General features: G+C 56.9%; 1 protein-coding gene across 1 annotated transcript; it reads left to right on the top strand.

Annotated features, from left to right (window-relative positions):
* The first annotated feature begins 936 nt into the window (after nt 1-936).
* LOC144256216 (CMRF-35-like molecule 4) lies at nt 937-16,295 on the top strand. The gene is made up of 6 exons (XM_077801297.1): nt 937-951; nt 3,063-3,188; nt 4,161-4,230; nt 12,026-12,403; nt 12,996-13,155; nt 16,050-16,295. Exons 1-6 carry the CDS (start codon nt 937-939, stop codon nt 16,165-16,167), a joined length of 867 nt encoding a protein of 288 aa, XP_077657423.1. The 3' UTR covers nt 16,168-16,295.
* Nucleotides 16,296-18,255: the final 1,960 nt, after the last annotated feature.

The following is an 18,255-nucleotide window of genomic DNA, read 5'->3' as shown; positions in this document are numbered from 1 at the left end:
GGAGCCAGCAGTGGGCCCAGTCTTGCTGCTGACCTGGGTGCACTGAGGTCTGGAGAGGGTGGGCTTGGCTGCTATGGGTGAGTGACAGGGGACATTATCTTCACAGGGGACGGAGAAGATAATGCTTCCCCAGCTCGGACCAGCTCTGAGTCCAGACCAAGGAGAGGCCAGGGAAGGACACAGGTGCCCAGGGAAGCCGAAGAGGGGTCCTCGGGGCTCAGCCTCTGTGAGCAGCTGCAGCCTCAGGCTGAGCTAGCTGCTGGGGACCTCAGGCTGGAGCGGTGGCCCGGGGCCATGGCCATGGGGCGCCTTCAGCTCTGCAGCTTCTCTGTGTCCCAGGGGAGTGGGGAGCAGACAGGAGGTCTCCCGGGGTCCAAGTGAGGAAAAGGTGGTGAGGGGTGAGGGGAGAGGGCAGGAGGGAGGAGGGAGCCGGGCGGGCTCGGGAGACCCCCACGCTATCTGCTCCCTATCAGGATAGGACGAGGACTGAGGTACAGTGCTCCCCTGACGGTTAGCCCCAGGTCCACCTGCAACCTCTGCCATCATGGCCACCGTCACTAGGATCACCAATGTCATCTTCCTATGTCAGAGGGAGGAGAAGGAGGGAGCGGAGCGGACAGGGGACACGCGCTCACTGCACTACGCAGTTTCCTATTAGCTGATAATTTAATCTCTATCATGATCCTTATCATAATGAGAGACCGGGACTCAGAGAGGGGCGAATGACGTACTCCAGATGAAACTTGTGCAAAAGCATCCAAGACCCAGCCCCACACACTTCTATTTTTGTGAACATTTCTCTTGATGACATGATGACAATTACTGCAAAGCCTCCTTGTGAGGATCCATCTGCACAACCCGAGGGGCTCAGCTGTCCCCACCGTGGAGACCCTGTGCGTCCCAGCAGGTCCTGGCTGGCCCCAGGTGCCCTACACGATGGGCCCCGGGAAGGTGAGGCGGCTGCTCAGTCGTGGTCTGGGAACTTGGATCCATGACCCTGGACGAAGAACAGTCAGTATTTCTTTTCAGGGCCTGTGCCGGGAGCTTGCTTGGGGGTGCAAGAGGCTGGGGGAGTGCATGTGCTCAGGGTCCAGCTGAGAATCAGACAAGAACGAGGCTCCACAGTGGGACCCAGCGTGTCCTCCACGATGTCTTCCGCTCTAGGCCTGAGAAGGTAGCACCAGACTCCAAGAGAGGGACGAAGGACCTGAAGAGCAGGCACGATGCACCCTGCCCTGAGCCTCCACCCGGCCTTCAGGAGTGGAGAGAGCGGGGCTCCCAGAGCCTGAGCCCAGGAAAGCTGACCAGACAGAGATGGGGCCAGAATCCCCATCCTGGGAGGTCCAGCTGGGGCACATGGCCCCCTCGGGCAAGGTGCCTCAATCCCAGTGCTGTTGACTCGGGGGGCCACCTGTGGCCTTCCCTGACTTGGGGGTGCTGCTCTGTGCACTGCACCTGAACATTCAGCCACATTTCTGCCCTCTATCCACTATATGCCAGAAGCCCCCCTCCCAGATTGTGACCACAAAAATGTCTTTAGTCGTTATTAAATGTCCCTTGGGAGCAGAACAACCCAAGAGTCCATCACAGACCATCTGGGAATCTCACCTTCACTGTGACCTTGGAGAACCTCATGGTAGAGGATGCAGGATAATACTGGGGTGGGATCCAACAGTGACGAAGGAGGCTGAACTCATTGCTTTAGAGGAAACATCCGCCAGCCACTTGTGCTCCTTTTCTGGGAAATAAAGTGAGACAAAGTGAGATATTTAAATGAAGAAGCAAAACATGAGGGTTTTCTTTAAATTTAGATTTCAAAATCACACAGTCTTACCACTGACGATGAGGAAATATCCTAACAGACAGATGAATGGACAGACGGGTGGTACGAGCAGATAGATTATATCCCTAATTTTTTTTGCATAATTCTTTTTCAAGGGTGGTTTCTCCCTTTGCTCTGTGTCAAACCCCTTCCTGTCAAGAGCAGACCAGATGGGGCTGGGGTGGTGGCTCAGTGACAGAGCACTTGCCTAGCATGTGTGAGGCTCTGGGTTCCATTCTCAGATTCTCAGCGCCACATATAAATAAACAAAATAAAGGTCCATTGACAACGAAAAAATATTTAAAAAAAAAGAGTAGATCAGATGTGGGTGGTTGATAAATCCCCTGGGTGGCGAGCGCCCGTGCACATGCCCAAGCAGGAAGCAGAGAGCTTATGGGGCTGGGTCCCAATAACTTGGAACTGGGGCTTCCAGAGTAGGTGGAGGGACCCAAGAGGGGCCTGGAGGAGAGAGGGCAATGTCAAAACCTTGGGAGGACAGAGGACCTGCAGAAGAGGCCCAGAGCATGGCGAGGTGGCTGTGCGTGCTAAGGAGGAGGGAGGGGAACCTGGGGTGGTCTTCCCATGGAGTGGGGAGCACTGAGATGTTGGGATGACAAGAGTCCTGCAGGATGCTGTCCCAGGAGGGCGCTCGAGATGTGCATGTCCTTGAGCAATAGCTGGAGAGAGTCTGTCCCTAAATGGTCTCTCTCCCCATGGCCGCCCCTTCTCCTTTCTGACCCCAACCTGTGAGCAGGGGCTGCATCCGTGCAGGCTGGGTGATAAGTCAGAGACCTGCAGCTGGAAGGGCAGCACAGCCAGAAGCTGAAGGCCTCCTTCCTGCCCTGAGAACGGGCTTCCTCTTGTTTTTCTGAGCTCCTGTCCCTAGTTCCTTTTTCCCATTCCATCCATCAGTAATCCACCCGTTGTTCCATCCAAACATTTATTCAGGGTGCACCGAGGTGGTTGATGGAGACAGGTGTCTCCTCTAGGACTGACACTTTTGGGGGACCCAGAACCTGTGTGAGGCCATCAAAGGCTCATCTACCCCTAATACTGTAAGCTGGCTGAGCACCACTGCAGGGCCCGGCATCCCGACTCCTAGGGTCCCACACCTGGGATCTCCTTCCCTCAGACCCTGAACACAGGCCCTAGCTCCTGGCTCCTGCCTTCTGCCCCCTCTAGCCTCAGGGAGACCACCGGGCTTCCAGACCATCTGATGCCGAAGGTGTCTCTGGTTCAGGCTCTTCAGGGTGAAGAGAAAGCTGACTGTGTTTCTAGGCTGCCTGACCTGGACGCCGAGTGGCCCCCACACTGTGGAGGCACCATGGGGAAGTCTCTGAGTGTGCAGAGTCAGTGTGAGGAGACGGTCAGGTCAAGATCTTTACCAAATCCTGGTGCAGACCTCCATGCTTGCCACTTTGGAATCAGGCTGTGAAGGCCAGAGGATCGGCAGCTGAGTGTCCATCATGGACCACTCTGGGAATCTCTCCTTCACTGTGACCTTGGAGAACTCATGGTAGAAGGTGCAGGACGACATTGGTGTGGGATTGCAAGAGTGAAGAAGGAGGGTGAGCTCCTGGCTTCCTGCTGACCTCAGCTTCCTGTGTGATCCTGACTCTCTGGTCCTGTTTTCCAGGTTCAAGTGCTGGCTGGCTCCTCCTGGCACCAGAGAGGTTGAAGTCGGAGCTGGACTCTGCAGAGGAACCCGGGAAGTGTCAGCTCAGGAGACAAGAACTGGGTCTGGAGTTCGTGTGTCAGAGATGCAGGGCTGTGTGTGTGTGAATGTGGGGGTGGGGGGTGCGCGTGTGTGCAAGAGGGTGAGAGGAAAGCATGCGGGAAAACACGAGTGTGTGTGTGTGTGCATGGGAGTGAGTGTACGTGCTGAGTGTGTGAGTGTGAATGTGAAGTGTGTGAGATGACTTGTGTTGAGTGTATACGTGAGAGATGTGTGACTGTCAGTGTGCTGAGTTGAGAGAGTTTGCATCTGTGTGAGTGTGTTAGAGTGGGTGTATATGTGTGTGTGTCTGCACACCAGGGGGGTAATGGTGGTGTGTGGATGCCTGGTTGGGGTCAGGCTCTCCTGACCTTCAACACTTCTGTTTCCAGGAGAAGGCCACGAAGTTGCCTGGTGGGAGGAGGTCAGGGTTCTCTGGTCTTGGTTGATAATCTTCCCCTGGTCCCAGAGCTGAGCCTCTCCTGGATTGGGCCTGTCCAGCTGCTTCCCTGAGCGCCCTCTGGTTTATGGAGTGGGACCATCAGGGCTGAGCTCCCAGCTGGAGAGTCAGCACAGGCCCTGGGCCTCCACTCTTCTCCTCAGCCCCCCCCCCCCAGCCTTCAGGATGGACAGCTCTGCAAGGACACCCCACCCCCCACCCTGGCAGTGGGCCCCAGAGCAGCCAACAGCAAAGGTAAGGTGACTCCACCCGTGTCGCCTGCCTCCTGCAGAGCTTCTTTCCTAGGCGGGGGCTTCCCAGACAGGTGCCTTTGGTTGTTCATTCACTTGACAAGTATTTATTTGCTCTATTCCAGAAACCAGTGCAGATTTTAGGGGCAGAACAGTTAAAAAAAAAGAAAGAAGGTCTTGCTCCTGAGGAAGTTTCACTAAATAGGTGTATTTAGGCAGTGTCCAGATGGATAAAAACAGAGACAGCAGGCTAGATGACAGAGATGGATGGATGGATGGAATGGGAGAGAGATAACAGGTGGTAGACAATAGAGAGAGGCAGAGATGTGTCATAGAGATAGATATGATAGAGGGTGATACAGATGGATGGACAAACGGATGGATGGACAGTGACAATAATGAGACAGACACATGTAACATGGGTGGATAGATAGATGTGCTATGATAGATGATAGAGATGGAGGGATAGTGACGATAAAGGGTAAAAGTAGACACACATCTATGGACAGATCGGTGGATAGAGGGAGCATGTCAACTAGTGGAGTTACCATGGAGACACATAAAGCTGGCAGGTGTCAGGGGGGGGAAGGAGGGAGACGGGAAGATGACGGGGCATGACGAGGGCCATCAAGGAAATGCAAGAGGATCAAAACCCAAGGGCCGTCTTAGGGTGCGTTGCCTTGAGTGGTCCTGAGACAAGGGCTCAGAGGGAGTTAGCTGACTAGAGGTCATCTCAGGGAGCAGGACTGTTAGGTGCAGGACAGGCTGGTCTGCAGGTCATGCCAAACAAAGTTAGCTACAGGATGACCTGGCTTCTCAAACCCTCTGTCTGGTTCTTTATCACCTGTTTGCTTCAATCCCAAATGCCCAAGCCCCCACTGAAGGCTGAGCACTTAACCCCCCTTGTGCCAACAAGGCAGCTTGCAGACCCAGAGACCCCATTAGATTTGGCTATAAAAACTCCCTGTGCCTGTTCCTTCCCTTCATCATAAAGTTCATTCAGACTCAGGTGGGTAAAAAATTTCTAATCAAGCTTTTAACCAGCTTCTCCTCAGGAATTACCAACTCCAGCTACTGATGATAGCTCCAGCCGAGACCTATGCCGAATGGACTGACGTCATCATGGATCTGTGGTGGCAAGGAACCTTCATTAATACCGGTCTTCTCTGCCCTCCTGTGGGGGCTCCTTACTTCCCTCCTCTCTTTCTTCCTCACCTCCCCATCTCAGCAGGAAGCAGCCAGAATGAGTCGACACCCATTCTCACTTAATAACAAAGAGGGGGTAATGTTGGGAGTCACCCAGGCTCCAAAGACTAACTTCCCCATCCCCCAAGAAGAGCCGTCCAATGGTGAGCCCTGTTGGCTCACATGATCCTTATCCACCAATCAGACTAGCCCTGCTGGCTCACATGATCCTTATCCACCAATCAGACTAGCCCTGCTGGCTCACATGATCCTTATCCACCAATCAGACTAGCCCTTCTGGCTCACATGATCCTTACCCACCAATCAAAAGGCACCCCATGCCAACTGTCAAACCCTTCACCCATTAAACTGTCATAACTGTCAAACCACCCCCAGCTCTATAAACATGCAGAGCTGTTCCTCAATAAACGGGCATTTTCTCCGATAGCAAGCCTTGATCGTTCTTTCGAGGATGAGAAGGGAAAAGCCCACAAGACTGTGGAGGAGTCCCCAACGCTGCAGGGCCTGTGGGCAGAGGCCCTCGGGGCATGAACTCCACAGCCTCCTGTCTGCCCTGCTCGGCAAGTCGTGCCCACAGATAGATGTGGGAGCTGGGGGGGAGACGGTGACAGCTGCTGGGAGCTCCAGTGGGCAAAGGGGACACGGGACAGGGCACCAACTGGGTGTGCCCCAGAGCCTATTGGTGAGGAAGAGGGACGGCATTGGTCAAGCCCTATCGTTGGGGGCTACAGAGGTGGAGAGTGCACAAGTGCCCAGCTGGGGAAGTGGACACTGCCCTTGGGCAGCTGGAATGGGCACAGTGTTCTGGGACCCAGAGGTGAGGGCACTGGCCGTGAGCTGAGGTTGGAGAGGTCACCCCTTGGGTTGAGGTTCTTGGGTGGTTTAAGAAGAAGAGCTGCTTTCGTGGCTGGATTTAAAGAGGAGTCGAGACTCTGAGTGAGGACAGATGCCAAGGGAACATTTGTCCTTGAAGTTGTTCCCCAGCAAGAGCTGAGCTCCTTTGAGGGTCCCCAAGTAGGGAACCAAAACACGAACTTAGAAAGCTAGAGACAGGATCCCTGCCAGGAATCCCGCATCTCCCCTCCACTCCTCAAACCACACCCTCCTGCATCTTCTAGATCCTGATGCTCAAGGTCGATTGCCAACTGAAGGACAGGAGCTTGCGCCCCTTGGCTTGGGCTGCCTGACCCTGGCACCACCAGGTTTGATGCTGAGGCTGAGATTTAAGGGCACGAGATCAGAGCTTAGAGAGAGGTAGGGGAGAGGCAGTGCTAGGGACACTCCTGAGGAGGCAGTGCTCCTCTGGTCACCTGTCCCTCTACATGTCCTGTTCAGTGACATTGACTTCTTACTCCTCTGTCATTGTACTCAGAACACCTTGCTGTCTCTGTGGTGGGTAAGGACACAGCTTAAGGGGTTTCTGCCATTATGGATTTTACCCTATAGGTCATTGGAACGATGTGAAGATTTTGTCAGATTTTAAGACTATCTACCTATCCTGCCAGGTGTGATGGTGCACACCTGTGATCTCAGCTACCTGGGAGGCTGAGGCAGGGGGATTGCAAATTCAGGGCCAGCAAGTCTGGACAACTTAGCAAGAGGCTGTCTCAAATGTAAATACTTTAAAAAGGGGCTGGGGAATGTAGTTCAGTGGCAACGCTCCCCTGTGTTCAGTCCTCAGTATAAAAAAAAAATCTATCCCATTTATGCCATCATAAACCTGGGATATGGCCATCAGGGTCAGAGCACACTCTGGATGAAGAAGCTCCACTGAGGTCACTACTAGAGCTAGAGAAGATGGACAGCTGCCAGAAGATGTCCTGGCTGCCACCCCCAGGACAGTCCATCAGACAAGAGGCTGAGGGCCTCCTTTGCTAGGTCAGACCAAGGGCTGGAGTGAAGTGGTCATGGTGGCTGCATCGCGCATTCCCGAGCAGCACCTTTCTGTCCAGAGGGGCAAGGACAGGGCGTGGGAGCCCCTTCCAGGTTCAGTCTGCAGCTCTGGGTCCAGGAGGCTCTGGGAGAGACGCCCTGCAGCTCCGAGTCTCTTTCCTACCTGCCTCCTGGACTTTCCTGTCTCCATAACAGACCAGGAGGAAACTGGCCCTCAGCATCCTCATAGGTAGAGTCCTGATGGGATGCCACGGGGGCTCAGTGTCCCCCACTGCCAAAGCTACCCAGGCACGGCCGTCTCCCCACCAGTAAGTGCCACCCCACCCAGGAGTGAGCACCTCAGCCCGAGGCCACGACGCCTGGGCAGTGGAGAAGAATCCCACCTCCCCCCAGGCAGGAGCTGGCAGTGTCCCCTTCTGCAATGAGAAAACTGTCGAGGACACACCTGACCTCAGGCTCCCACCTTCCCAGCTGTGGAGGCCCATTGTCACAGGCAGGGGACCTCCCTGCTGTCAGGCGCCTCTCACCCACCTCCTGCCCCTGGTCACCTGTGGAGGTTCTCTGGCAAGTGCCTGTGACTCAGAGGGGACACTAGGACTGTGTGGGAAGAGGCCTCTCAGGTTCTGCCATCTCACAGAAGTCACAGGCTCTGCTCAAGGTCATTTGGTGGCCAATGGACAAGCCACATGAGCATCTAGCCTCCTGCTTCTTTGTGTATTCAGGACACTTGAGCCCACAGGAATCTCTTTGGGATCATGGGGCCAGTGGTGGTGGCTCATGCTTGTAATCCCAGCAAGTAGGGGGCTGACACAGGAGAGCTGCAAGTTCAAGGCCAGCCTCAGCAACTTAGTGAGACTATCTCAAAAAAAAAAAAAAAAGGATAAGGATGGGTTCAATCCTCAGTGTGTGTGTGTGTGTGTGTGTGTGTGTGTGTGTGTGTGTGTGTGTGATTGTTTACACACATACATTATTCCTGGGACTGTTCCCATGACCAGGCAGGATATCCACTAAACGTGGCCCTCTCTCACATTCCCCTGATCAGCTCAACAAGATGAACCCCAGAGTCTTGGGTCTCCTCAGGCCGTAGTCTCCCATGACATTGGCATAGAATTTGTCTTCTCTTTTTGATAAAGGGCCTCACTATGAGGCTCAGACTGGCCTGGAAACCCTGGGCTCAAGGGATCCTCCCAACTCAGCCTCCCAGGTAGCTGGGATTTTAGGTGACTGTCACCTTGCCTGGCTGTTAGAAAAATGTTCCCAAGCTCTGCCAGGCTGTGTGCTCACCTTCCAGCAGTAGAACCAGCAAGCCTCTTGGGAGGGTCCTCCTGTGGCCAGGGGGAAGGAGGACAGTGAATCTCCTGGGGAGCAGCAGGAGGGGACAATCTTGGGACCTCAGAGCTAGTGTGGGGTCCCTGGGGTGGGTGGGTGCCCTGACTCAAAAGCTCAAGCTGCTGGGTGACGTGCTACACGTTAGGATGAGGGCACCCTGTGCTCACACGGTCACTCTGTGCCAGCTGGGGGCACTATCACAGGCGTGTGGAGGGGGGGTCCCTGCAGCCTTGCTGGATCCCAGCTCAGGGCCACAGGGGCTACACGGGAGGGGGGAGGTCACGGCCTGTGGACGTCACAGTGGGATTGAGGACACATTTCCAGGACCAGGAACCATTCAGGACTCTAGGGCCACTGTGCCAACCTGGGGTCAGGCCTAGACTGGGCTCATGGAGGGGCAGTCCAGGTTGGCCTCCCACGGGGCAGGCCCAGTGCTGCAGACTCGGGCTCTGTGTGCCCCTCCCACTGGTGACATCCTGACCACAAGGAGAAGAGGAGGAGTGACAGGGCCAGAAGGAAGCCTTGCCCTGCAGGCCTGGGGTGAGGGCAGACCTGCCACCTTGGGGACAGGCGGGTCCCATCCACCACACCTTCTCCTCCCTGGCTTTCCTAGGACAGCACAAGCCCAGGGCCACCTTGGGGGCTGCTTGGCCCCTGAACCTTCTCCATTTTGTCCCCAGCCCCAGGAAGAGACTAAAGAGGACAAGCGGGAAGCAGCTGCCCCAGAGAAAAGCAGAAGTGGGAGCCCTGGAGACTGACCCTCCCCAGGGTGCTGGAGCCTCGGGTCCAGTGGGGCCTGGTGCCCAGCGGTGGCATCTGTGCAGGAGAAATGAGCCCCAGGGGCCTGATGGCCTGGCCACCCTTGGCTCTGCTGCTTCTCTGGCTCCCAGGTGAGGGCCTCTGCCCAGGGAGGGTCTGCAGAAGGGAGGGGAGGCAGGAGGGGGGCCAGGAGGCCTCACAGAGGAGCCCCAGCTGCACGTCTCTGTGCAGAGGCAGAATGGGGTGCGCTGTGTCCACGATGTAAGATGGACTCCCCAAACACCACACCCCTGGGAGGGAAGGGGCAGGGGGCTCCCCTGAGCCCACCTGACCTTGGAGGAGCCAGCGTGCTGCCCAGGGAAAGGGTGCTGCCCAGGGGGGCCCTGAGAGAGGTCTGGGGGAACAGGACAGGGGGAGCAGGGCGGGTGGACGGGGGTGGGGTGGAGAGGGCACAGAGCACACCTGGGGCCTGTGTTGGGGAGGCCCCCAGGTCCACCAGTTTGGGATACAGAGGAAGGAGGGGACGAGGTGGGTTCAGCCAGGGCAGCTGGAGGCTGGGTGGGAAGAGTCCTGGTGGGGCCCAGGGGTCAGTGGTCCCAGGAGGGGAGCTGGGGACAGAAGAGGGAGGAAAGGAGAGGTGGGGGTAGGAGATGTAGGGACAGGGCAGGGGGGGACAGTGTCAGGACCAGGCCAGGGGTAGCGTCTTGATGAAGGAGGCTGGGAATTAGCATTGTTTACTAAACACTTATAAAGGCCAATTTTACTGATTGGTGTTTTTCTGGAAAACCACACCTTCATCCCGATCACACATTTATTCATAGAGAATTCTACAAAGTCCCCTCTGGACTCTTATTCTCTCTACCTCTGATTCCTTCCTCTCTGCATTTCTCACGTGGACTAGACAGGGTTACCTGGTTGTGTTAGGTCATGTCACATGAAGCTCCTGTTTCCTTGGTCAAGAGCAGTTGACAGCGGCTCTTCCCTGGCTCACTAATATGAGCTGCCCAGCAGTTGACAGCCGTGATCAATATTTTTTCCTTCCCATTTTTGTTTTTGTTTCTTGGAGCTGGTGGAGCCTGGCCTGCTGCATGCTGGGCAGCCTCTCCACTGACCTGGCCCCATCCTAACATGATCTTCCATGAACCCCCCGATGCCATGTCAGGTTGGCATTGTCACCCACCCCTTTGCGGCTGGCATCTGAGGCGCAGAGAGGTCAGGCCCTGGCCCTGAGCACACAGAGGATACAGACTAGAGCTGAGGCCCAAGCCCGGGTTCATCTGAGGCCCCTGTGGCTTCACCTCGGCAGTTGCTACTGAGCTTCTCAGAGAGTGTCCCTCCTGTGACAGGGTCACAAGGCCTTCTCTGCAGGGGACCTCACCCCAAGGCTGGGAGAGGGGGTCCTACAAGCCCTGGCAGAGGGATGGAGGGGCTACTGGGCAGCTGTGGGCAGCTGTGCTCTGAGGGTGTGGCCACAGTGGTCTCCCTGTGCCAGGCGCAGCAGGCACTGAAGGGATGAGGAGGAGGTGAGGCCCCCGGGGCTGTGCACTCAGGGGTCCCACAGTCCCAGGTCAGGGCTGTGACTCAGGGGTCCCACAGTCCCAGGTCAGGGCTGTGACTCAGGGGTCCCACAGTCCCAGGTCAGGGCTGTGACTCAGGGGTCCCACAGTCCCAGGTCAGGGCTGTGACTCAGGGGTCCCACAGTCAAGGTCAGGGCTGTGACTCAGGGGTCCCACAGTCCCAGGTCAGGGCTGTGACTCAGGGGTCCCACAGTCCCAGGTCGGGGCTGTGCACTCAGGGTTCCCACAGTCCCAGGTCAGGGCTGTGCACTCAGGGGTCCCACAGTCCCAGGTCAGGCCTAAGGTCCTGAAGGCAAATGAAGAAAGCATCCAATCCCAGGGAGAGAGCAAGCCACCCCAGTCCCGCCATCTCCCCGCCCATCTGGGCCTGACCCCAGGTCCCCAGGGCAAGAGGGAGGTGCACACGCAGATGCCCCTGGACTGGAGCCTGGTGCAGGGTGGCCTGGTCCTCTGCCTGGAGATGGCTTAGCTTCCTGGTGCTCACCTCACTCCAGCTTTAGGTCTGAGCCATTGGGGAAAATGCACCTGGAAATCTTGGGGATACAAAGGAGTTTCCTTGGAAATGAGGTCCCCAGAGCCGGGCCATCTGAGGTGAGGGAGGGGGAGAGGGTCCTGGGAGCCCTGTGCCCCTCGCTGTGTGCATCCTGAGCTGTCAGGAGTCCGGGGCTCTCATCCACATGGTCTGGGGACCCTGCTTCTCCCCTGGCTCACGTCCTGCTGGACCAGGTCCACTCTGGCTGTGTCTCTGCGTCTGAGACTCACAGGGCCGGGGGCTGTCCCAGGAAGGGGGCTCAGGGTGTTTATGGCCCTGGGTTCTGGAAGCAGGAGGTCAGGTGGTGAGGGGGGACTGGGGTGAAGGGAGGGGCTGCTGTGTCAGCATCCTGGGTGGAGGAGCAGAAGGGCTGGTGGCCAGGGGTGAGTGGTGGGGAGGGGGTCTGATGTGAGGTGAGGGAGGGTCTCCTGGAGGACCTGACCCAGGTCCCACTGGCCCTGGGCTATCTGTGAGGGCCTGGCCTCGACGCTTGTGTCTTTCAGATTGTGTTCCTCTGGGTGGCCCCAGCAAGGTGACGGGCACCGTGGGAGTATCCCTGCGTGGCACAAGCAAGGTGACGGGCACCGTGGGAGGATCCCTGATCGTACAGTGTCACTATGGCGAAGAATTCAAGGACGATAACAAAATGTGGTGCAAAAAATCACTTGTACGTTGTAAAGATATTGTGAAGACTAGAGGCTCAGAGAGAGAGGTGTGGAGAGGCCGAGTGTCCATCAGCGACCACCCTGCAAACCTCAGCTTCACAGTGACCATGGAGCACCTCACCCTGGAGGACGCAGGCTCCTATAAGTGCCGGGTGGACACACCATGGCACGAAGGCTTTGACCCGTCGTTCAAGGTTGAGGTGGCCGTGCAGCCAGGTGAGCCCCTCCCACCAGTGCCTGGGCTGCCTGGACCTGGACACCTGGGGCCAGAATCAGAAAGCAGCAGCTGGAGCCTGGGAGGGAGTCCAAGGGGGGAGCAGCCCACAGCCCGCCCAGCCCTGAGGAGCTGCCAATCAGGGAAGGAGGCGGGAGCAGAGCCTGCAGGGGAGAGAGCCAGAGTCCATCCTGGGCCCTGGGGACAAGGACAGGCAGAGCTTGTGTGGACACCTAGGGTGGAGCAGAGGGGCAGAAGGCATGGATGGTGCAGTGGGCAGAGGCAGCACAGTGACAAGTAATATTTGCAGTGAGATATTCCTGTAGCCTGTGGCTGTGATGGGAGGGGGATGAGACCAGGCGTGGGGAGGTGACCCTGGGACACAAAGGAGGCCATGGCCCTCAGGAGGACTGAATCAGCCCTGCTGGGGGTGGTACCTGTGTCCTGTACAGAAATGTCCCCAGGGTCCTGGGGAGACTTTGGCCCTGGTCACCGCCCGCCCCCTTCCTCAGTGAGCATTTGGCATGAAATCAGGCCCAAGGCATCCCCCAGTGGTGGGTGGGTTGCAGGACAGACCTCTGGGTGTCATTGTAGATTTGACACCAGCAACCTCAGGGACACTTACAAGTGTCACGACAGCGAAGACCTTGACAACCACAAGCAGAGCCCAAGCTGCACTGTCCACCAGCCTGGCCACAGAGAGTGCCACCCCTGGTCCCAGCAGCCAGGACCTCCACCATGGGCAGGGCCCAGGGTAAGTGTCCTGTCCCTGACTGGGGTCTTCCCCACGGGGGCTGTGTGGTCACTCTGGGGAGGGAGTCACACCCCTGCTGGCCCAGGCCTGCTGACCCTTGGCCCAGGCCCAGGTTGGAAGCTGCCGTCTGTGTAACCTGGCTTGGGTCACTGAGGCCACCACACTGGACCTGCCCCAGGCTTCAAGAGAGGCTCAGACCAAGGAGGGGCTGGCAGAGGGGAGGCAAGTGTCCACCCATGAGGGCTGGGGCTGTCCTGCCAGATGCCCAGAGCCCCACACGCTGTCCTCCTTGGCTCCTCACATGACCCCAACCTGCTCCCATGCTCACCTCACAGACTGCAAGGAGAGGTTGTGTCACTGTCACATGGGCACAGGTGTGGGGCTGGCTGGGCCTGCGTGACCCCAGAGTCTGGGGCTCTCCCCTCTAATTTAGGGGGTCTCTATCTGGGGGCGGTCAACCTCACAGAGAACCTGAGCACCTCTGTGACTCCTCAGAACAATGCAAGCAGGCACAGGCCATCTCTGGGGTCATGGGCTCCCCACCTGACCTCACCTGGGGGGGCAGTTGGCTCCTGGTGCTGACCAGTGCAGTCCATGCAGACCCAGGTTAAGGCTCTGACCCCAGGACCCCACAGGAGACACCAGCTCACTTTGGGGCAGCCCAGGTCCCAGCACTTGTGACAGCTGGCTGCAAACGTGGGGCTCCTGTGGCCCCTGGGGTCAGTGATCCACAGACTCAGAGTCTGCACAAAATACTTAAGATTACGGCTTTTCCATCTCTAGAAAGGCACGGGGGAGAAGAGCGTGCTCTTGGTGATTCCAGGATTCAGAACAGGGTGTCTGTGTGCACAGGCCTTTGTGGAAGCTGGCTTCTGGGTGTGTGTGTGTGTGTGTGTGTGTGTGTGTGTGTGTCCGTGCATGCAGACACCTGTGTGTGCACACACAGCACACCTATGTAGTTCCAGTGTCTCCCTGGGCCCCACTCTAACAGTCCAGGTCTGGAACCTTCCAGGAGTGGGGTGGGTCTGGCTGTTGGGTCCCTGGCTTTTTGTTGACTTCCTGACCAGGTGAGGGTCATGTCCTCTCCAAAGGAGACCCGTGTCTCACCTGGGCCTGTCTCCACCCTCCCTCTGGGACGGGACCCTCACAGCATTTGCTTCCCCCATAGAAGGGCACCTTCACTTGGGTCACCTGTCCCCTCTCCGCTGTGGATGGTCTCTGGGACACTAGCTCCTCCATGATGGTCCTGGGGTCCTTCTAAAAAGGACCCATACCACTATGCAGGCTTCCTGACTCCTAAGGGGACTCTGCTCCTAGTGGACCTGGTGGTCCTGGGTCACAGCATCCCTTGTGGCTCCACAGACCATCTCTGCTGTCATTTGAAGTCACTCTGGCCGTGTCCCTGCCCAGGGCCCTGTGTCTCCGGTTTCCCTGTGTCAATCTCTACACAGTAGGCCTCACTGTAATTGTCCCCAGGAGGGACGGGAGCAGGAGGAGAGGATGGTGCATGGACTGGCCCTGCTGCAGAGTCCTCCCAGGAGCCCCACCCCTCCTCTGGAACGTAGTCCTCCCAGCAGAAGTGCTCCTGCCTCAGTGCACCTGGAGATGGGCGGGGTGAAGCCCTGCTCAGGCCCAGCTGTGGCCAGGAGACTGCTGGATGCAGGACGTCTGTCCAGCAGGCTCCGAGTGACCTGGCCTGTGTGAGTCAGAACAAACCAGGGGCAGAGTGTGCTGACCTGTGCCTCCCCTCAGCCCTGACCACAGCCTCTAGCCCTGAGAGCTGCACAAGCACCCAGGGGCCTCCCATGTCCCTGTCAACACACACCTGGCCCCTCACGACCAGAGAGGACACCCCTAGTCCCTACCCACAGCCTGGGTAAGGCCTGGACTCAGGGCTGTGCCTCTGGGGGTGAGCGGTGTTGTGGGGCCTGGGGGTTACTTGGGTCTCCTCCTCTGGGCCCCGCCTGCATTTGCCAATCCCATCCTTCATCATGATGCTCCTACTAAGTGCTAGGTGCTCTTCTTGGCACTGGGACACAGTGGCCACCACCCAGACAGTCTTGCGTGGCCTGCACTGTCCTGTGGTGGTTCAGGAGTGCACAGGTCAGCACAGTCGGTGTACACACAGCAAGGGGGGCTGGGCAGACTGTTCCTGGGTGGGGGTGAGTGTGGAGGGGGTGGGGGATGGGTCACGGGACCATCAGGGGAGGCCTTGCTGACTAGGGCCATGTGAGTGGAGCCTGCAGGGCTGGGGACAGGCACCTGGGATCTGGAGAGGGCGGCCCAGGCAGAGGGAAGAGAGAGCACAAATGTCCTGCCCAGGGCCCCAGGACCTGCTGGACAGGGAGCAGGTGCTTGGTGGCCCAGCACTCTCTCCCTCTGCCTCCCTCCCCGCACCTGGTCACAATGTCAGCCTGTTTTCCTGACCGGGTCCTCTGAGGCAGGTGGGGCTGAGCTGGGGCTGGGTCATTGCATCAGCAGCCGGGAGTCCACAGCTCATGTGGCCTATACATGGATGGCCAGGGCCACTTGTGGGTGGACACACAGTCCCATCTCCCTGGAAGGTGGAAACGCCGACACATGGCAGGTTGTAGACCACCACACCCAGGGGTACCCCCAGATGTGGCAGGGGAGGTAGAAATGCCTCCCTGGACCCGGGTCCCTGCTAGACGCCTGGGCCCCCTCACATCTTTCCTGTGGCCATGCCCTTCCTACATGCTGAGTCCAGGGCCCTTCTTGGGCTGTCATGTGGGGACTGAGATGTTTTATGTGGGACTGCCTTGGTCAGGGTTGGTCTTCGGACACAGGACCTGGGTGTAAGGGACAGAGGCAAAGTGCAGGGCACTGGGGCCTCCCTGTGAGGAGACAGCTCACGGTTCCCATGTCCCCCGCAGGCCCCTGGTCATCAGTGTCCTTCTCCTGCATCTGGTCTTGAAGGTGCTCCTGCTCCTGAGCATGCTCAGTGCTGTCCTCTGGGTGAACAGGCCTCAGAGGAGCTCCAGGTCCAGGTGAAGGCAGCATGACTGTGAGGACCAGTGACTCTGCTGTCCTGAGGCCACCTCCAGGGACACCCCCTGCTGGAGGAGGGGACATCCTGACTTGTCTGCATTTCTATTGACCACTCTGAGGCCTTTGTGACCTTCTAGAAGCCTTTCCTTGGCTCATCACACACCCAGACAGGCGTGTCTAGTGCGTGCACTTCCAGCCAAGGCCACTGCAGCCCGTGTGCCCAGCCTGTCACGGGCACCACTGATGTGATGCAGCCCTTCTGTTCTCTGGGCCTCCTTCCTACCGTCCTGGGGCCTAACAGGGCTGCATGCTCCTCCTCCTCCTGCTTGAAGGTCTGCACTCCCATGTATGGTGCCCAGGGCGTGAGGTTTAGCTTTGCTCATTGTTGAACTTCACATAAACAGGATTTTATGTTCACGTTGGTCTTCCTCCTCCCTGGTGTCGGGGATGGGACACAGGTCGCGTGCAGCTTGGTGTCCAACTCTGAGCTACACCCCAGCCCTGATGTGCCCTTGAGTCCCGAGTCCTGTGATGGCCACTGGACATTCGACCTGGGGACTCGTCCACATGGAGGTCTTGCTGCCCGGATGTGCCGGGTGTTTGTTTCTTCTTTCTCTTCTTGTCCTTTTCTCTCTTCCTCCTGTCCCTTGTCCTCTGATGCGTCTCCTTCCCTTCTCTCCCCCCACCTCCTCTCCCTCTCCTCTCCTCTCCTCCTGTCCTCTTTGGCCCCCTCTTGCTTTCTCTCTCTCCCCCTCCTCTTCCTCCTCTCCCCCGTCTTTCTCTTCTCCTTTTTTATTTATTGAGTTTCTGCCTCTATCACTCACAATGCTGCCCCCAACATCCCTGACCCTGTCCCTGGCCCATGTTCTACATGTCTTTGGAGCCTGGCCCTAGGCCTCACTGCCCCTGTGACTCCACTCTGCCAGGCCCTTCCCATCCACTTCCAGGTCACTGTACCCACCCTCCCCAGCAGCCCACCCCTCCCTGAACCTGCCAGACTCCCCATGCCTCCCCGTTAATGGGTGGGAAGTGGCCTCTGGCTGTGTCCATCTGTCACTCCTGCCCATCTGTGTGACTTAGATTTCATCTTTGTGAACTTCTATTTTCTGTTGTGGGCCTGTGTTTCCATATTGATTTTAGATTTGTAGAAATTCTTTACAAGTCCTTGGTTAGTTGCATGTGTCCTACATATCTTTCCCCAGTTTGTTGACTTTGTGATATCTTTTGAGAAAACAGAATTTTTTTTAGGACTAAGGATATAACATAGGGCCTCTCACAAACTAGGCAAGTGCTCCACCACTAGGCTATGCTCCCATCTCCATTTAAAAATTTTATTTTGAGACAGGGTCTCACTAATTTGCCAGACTGGCCTGAAACTCATGATCCTCCTGCCTCAGCCTCCCAAGTGGCTGGGACTACAGGTGTGCACTATCATGCCTGGCTTCCAGTTTTAAATGTTAAAGTAGCAAATTATTTTATATTTTCATTTATGTTTTATACTTTTTGTTCTTGCTAACAAATTGTTGATACCCTAAAAATAACAATTATTCTATGTTCTTCTGAAAATTTTAAAAATTTTCCTTCATAGGAATGTCCTTACTGTCGTGTTCCACAACTAAACACTCAGGGTCACTCCAGGTGAACTGGGCTGCAGGAAATAATCACACACACACAGAGCGATACCTTTCTGGGGCGGGGGGGTCTTGTGAGGGCTCCTCTGAATTCAGGAGTCCATGGAAAGAGAGAGAGAGCACAGGGCTGACCCTTTTATTGAGGAGAAGCCATTCCAATGAGGCAAGGGGTCAGGTGTCAGGGGCTGAGTCCAGCTTCCTGATGTCCGCTGTCAGCAGTTGACTGACATCTAGGAAGGCCACACCCAAGGGCAGAGCAAGAGAAGGGGACACACAAAGGGCATTTCCATGGAACATTCTATCCCAAACAGGGCAAAGGGGTAGGATTACAAAGGAGCAGGTGAGTGTGGCTCAACCCCATGGGTGACACTCCTACATCAGGAGACATCCCTCAACTTCCTGAACCAGGACACGTCCAGGTCACTATGAAATGTAGTGACCAGTCAGAGCCTCTCACTTC

Source organism: Urocitellus parryii, chromosome 7 (genome assembly GCF_045843805.1).
Source record: "Urocitellus parryii isolate mUroPar1 chromosome 7, mUroPar1.hap1, whole genome shotgun sequence".
Classification (NCBI taxonomy): domain Eukaryota; kingdom Metazoa; phylum Chordata; class Mammalia; order Rodentia; family Sciuridae; genus Urocitellus; species Urocitellus parryii.
This window is presented reverse-complemented; position numbering and strand designations above follow the sequence as displayed.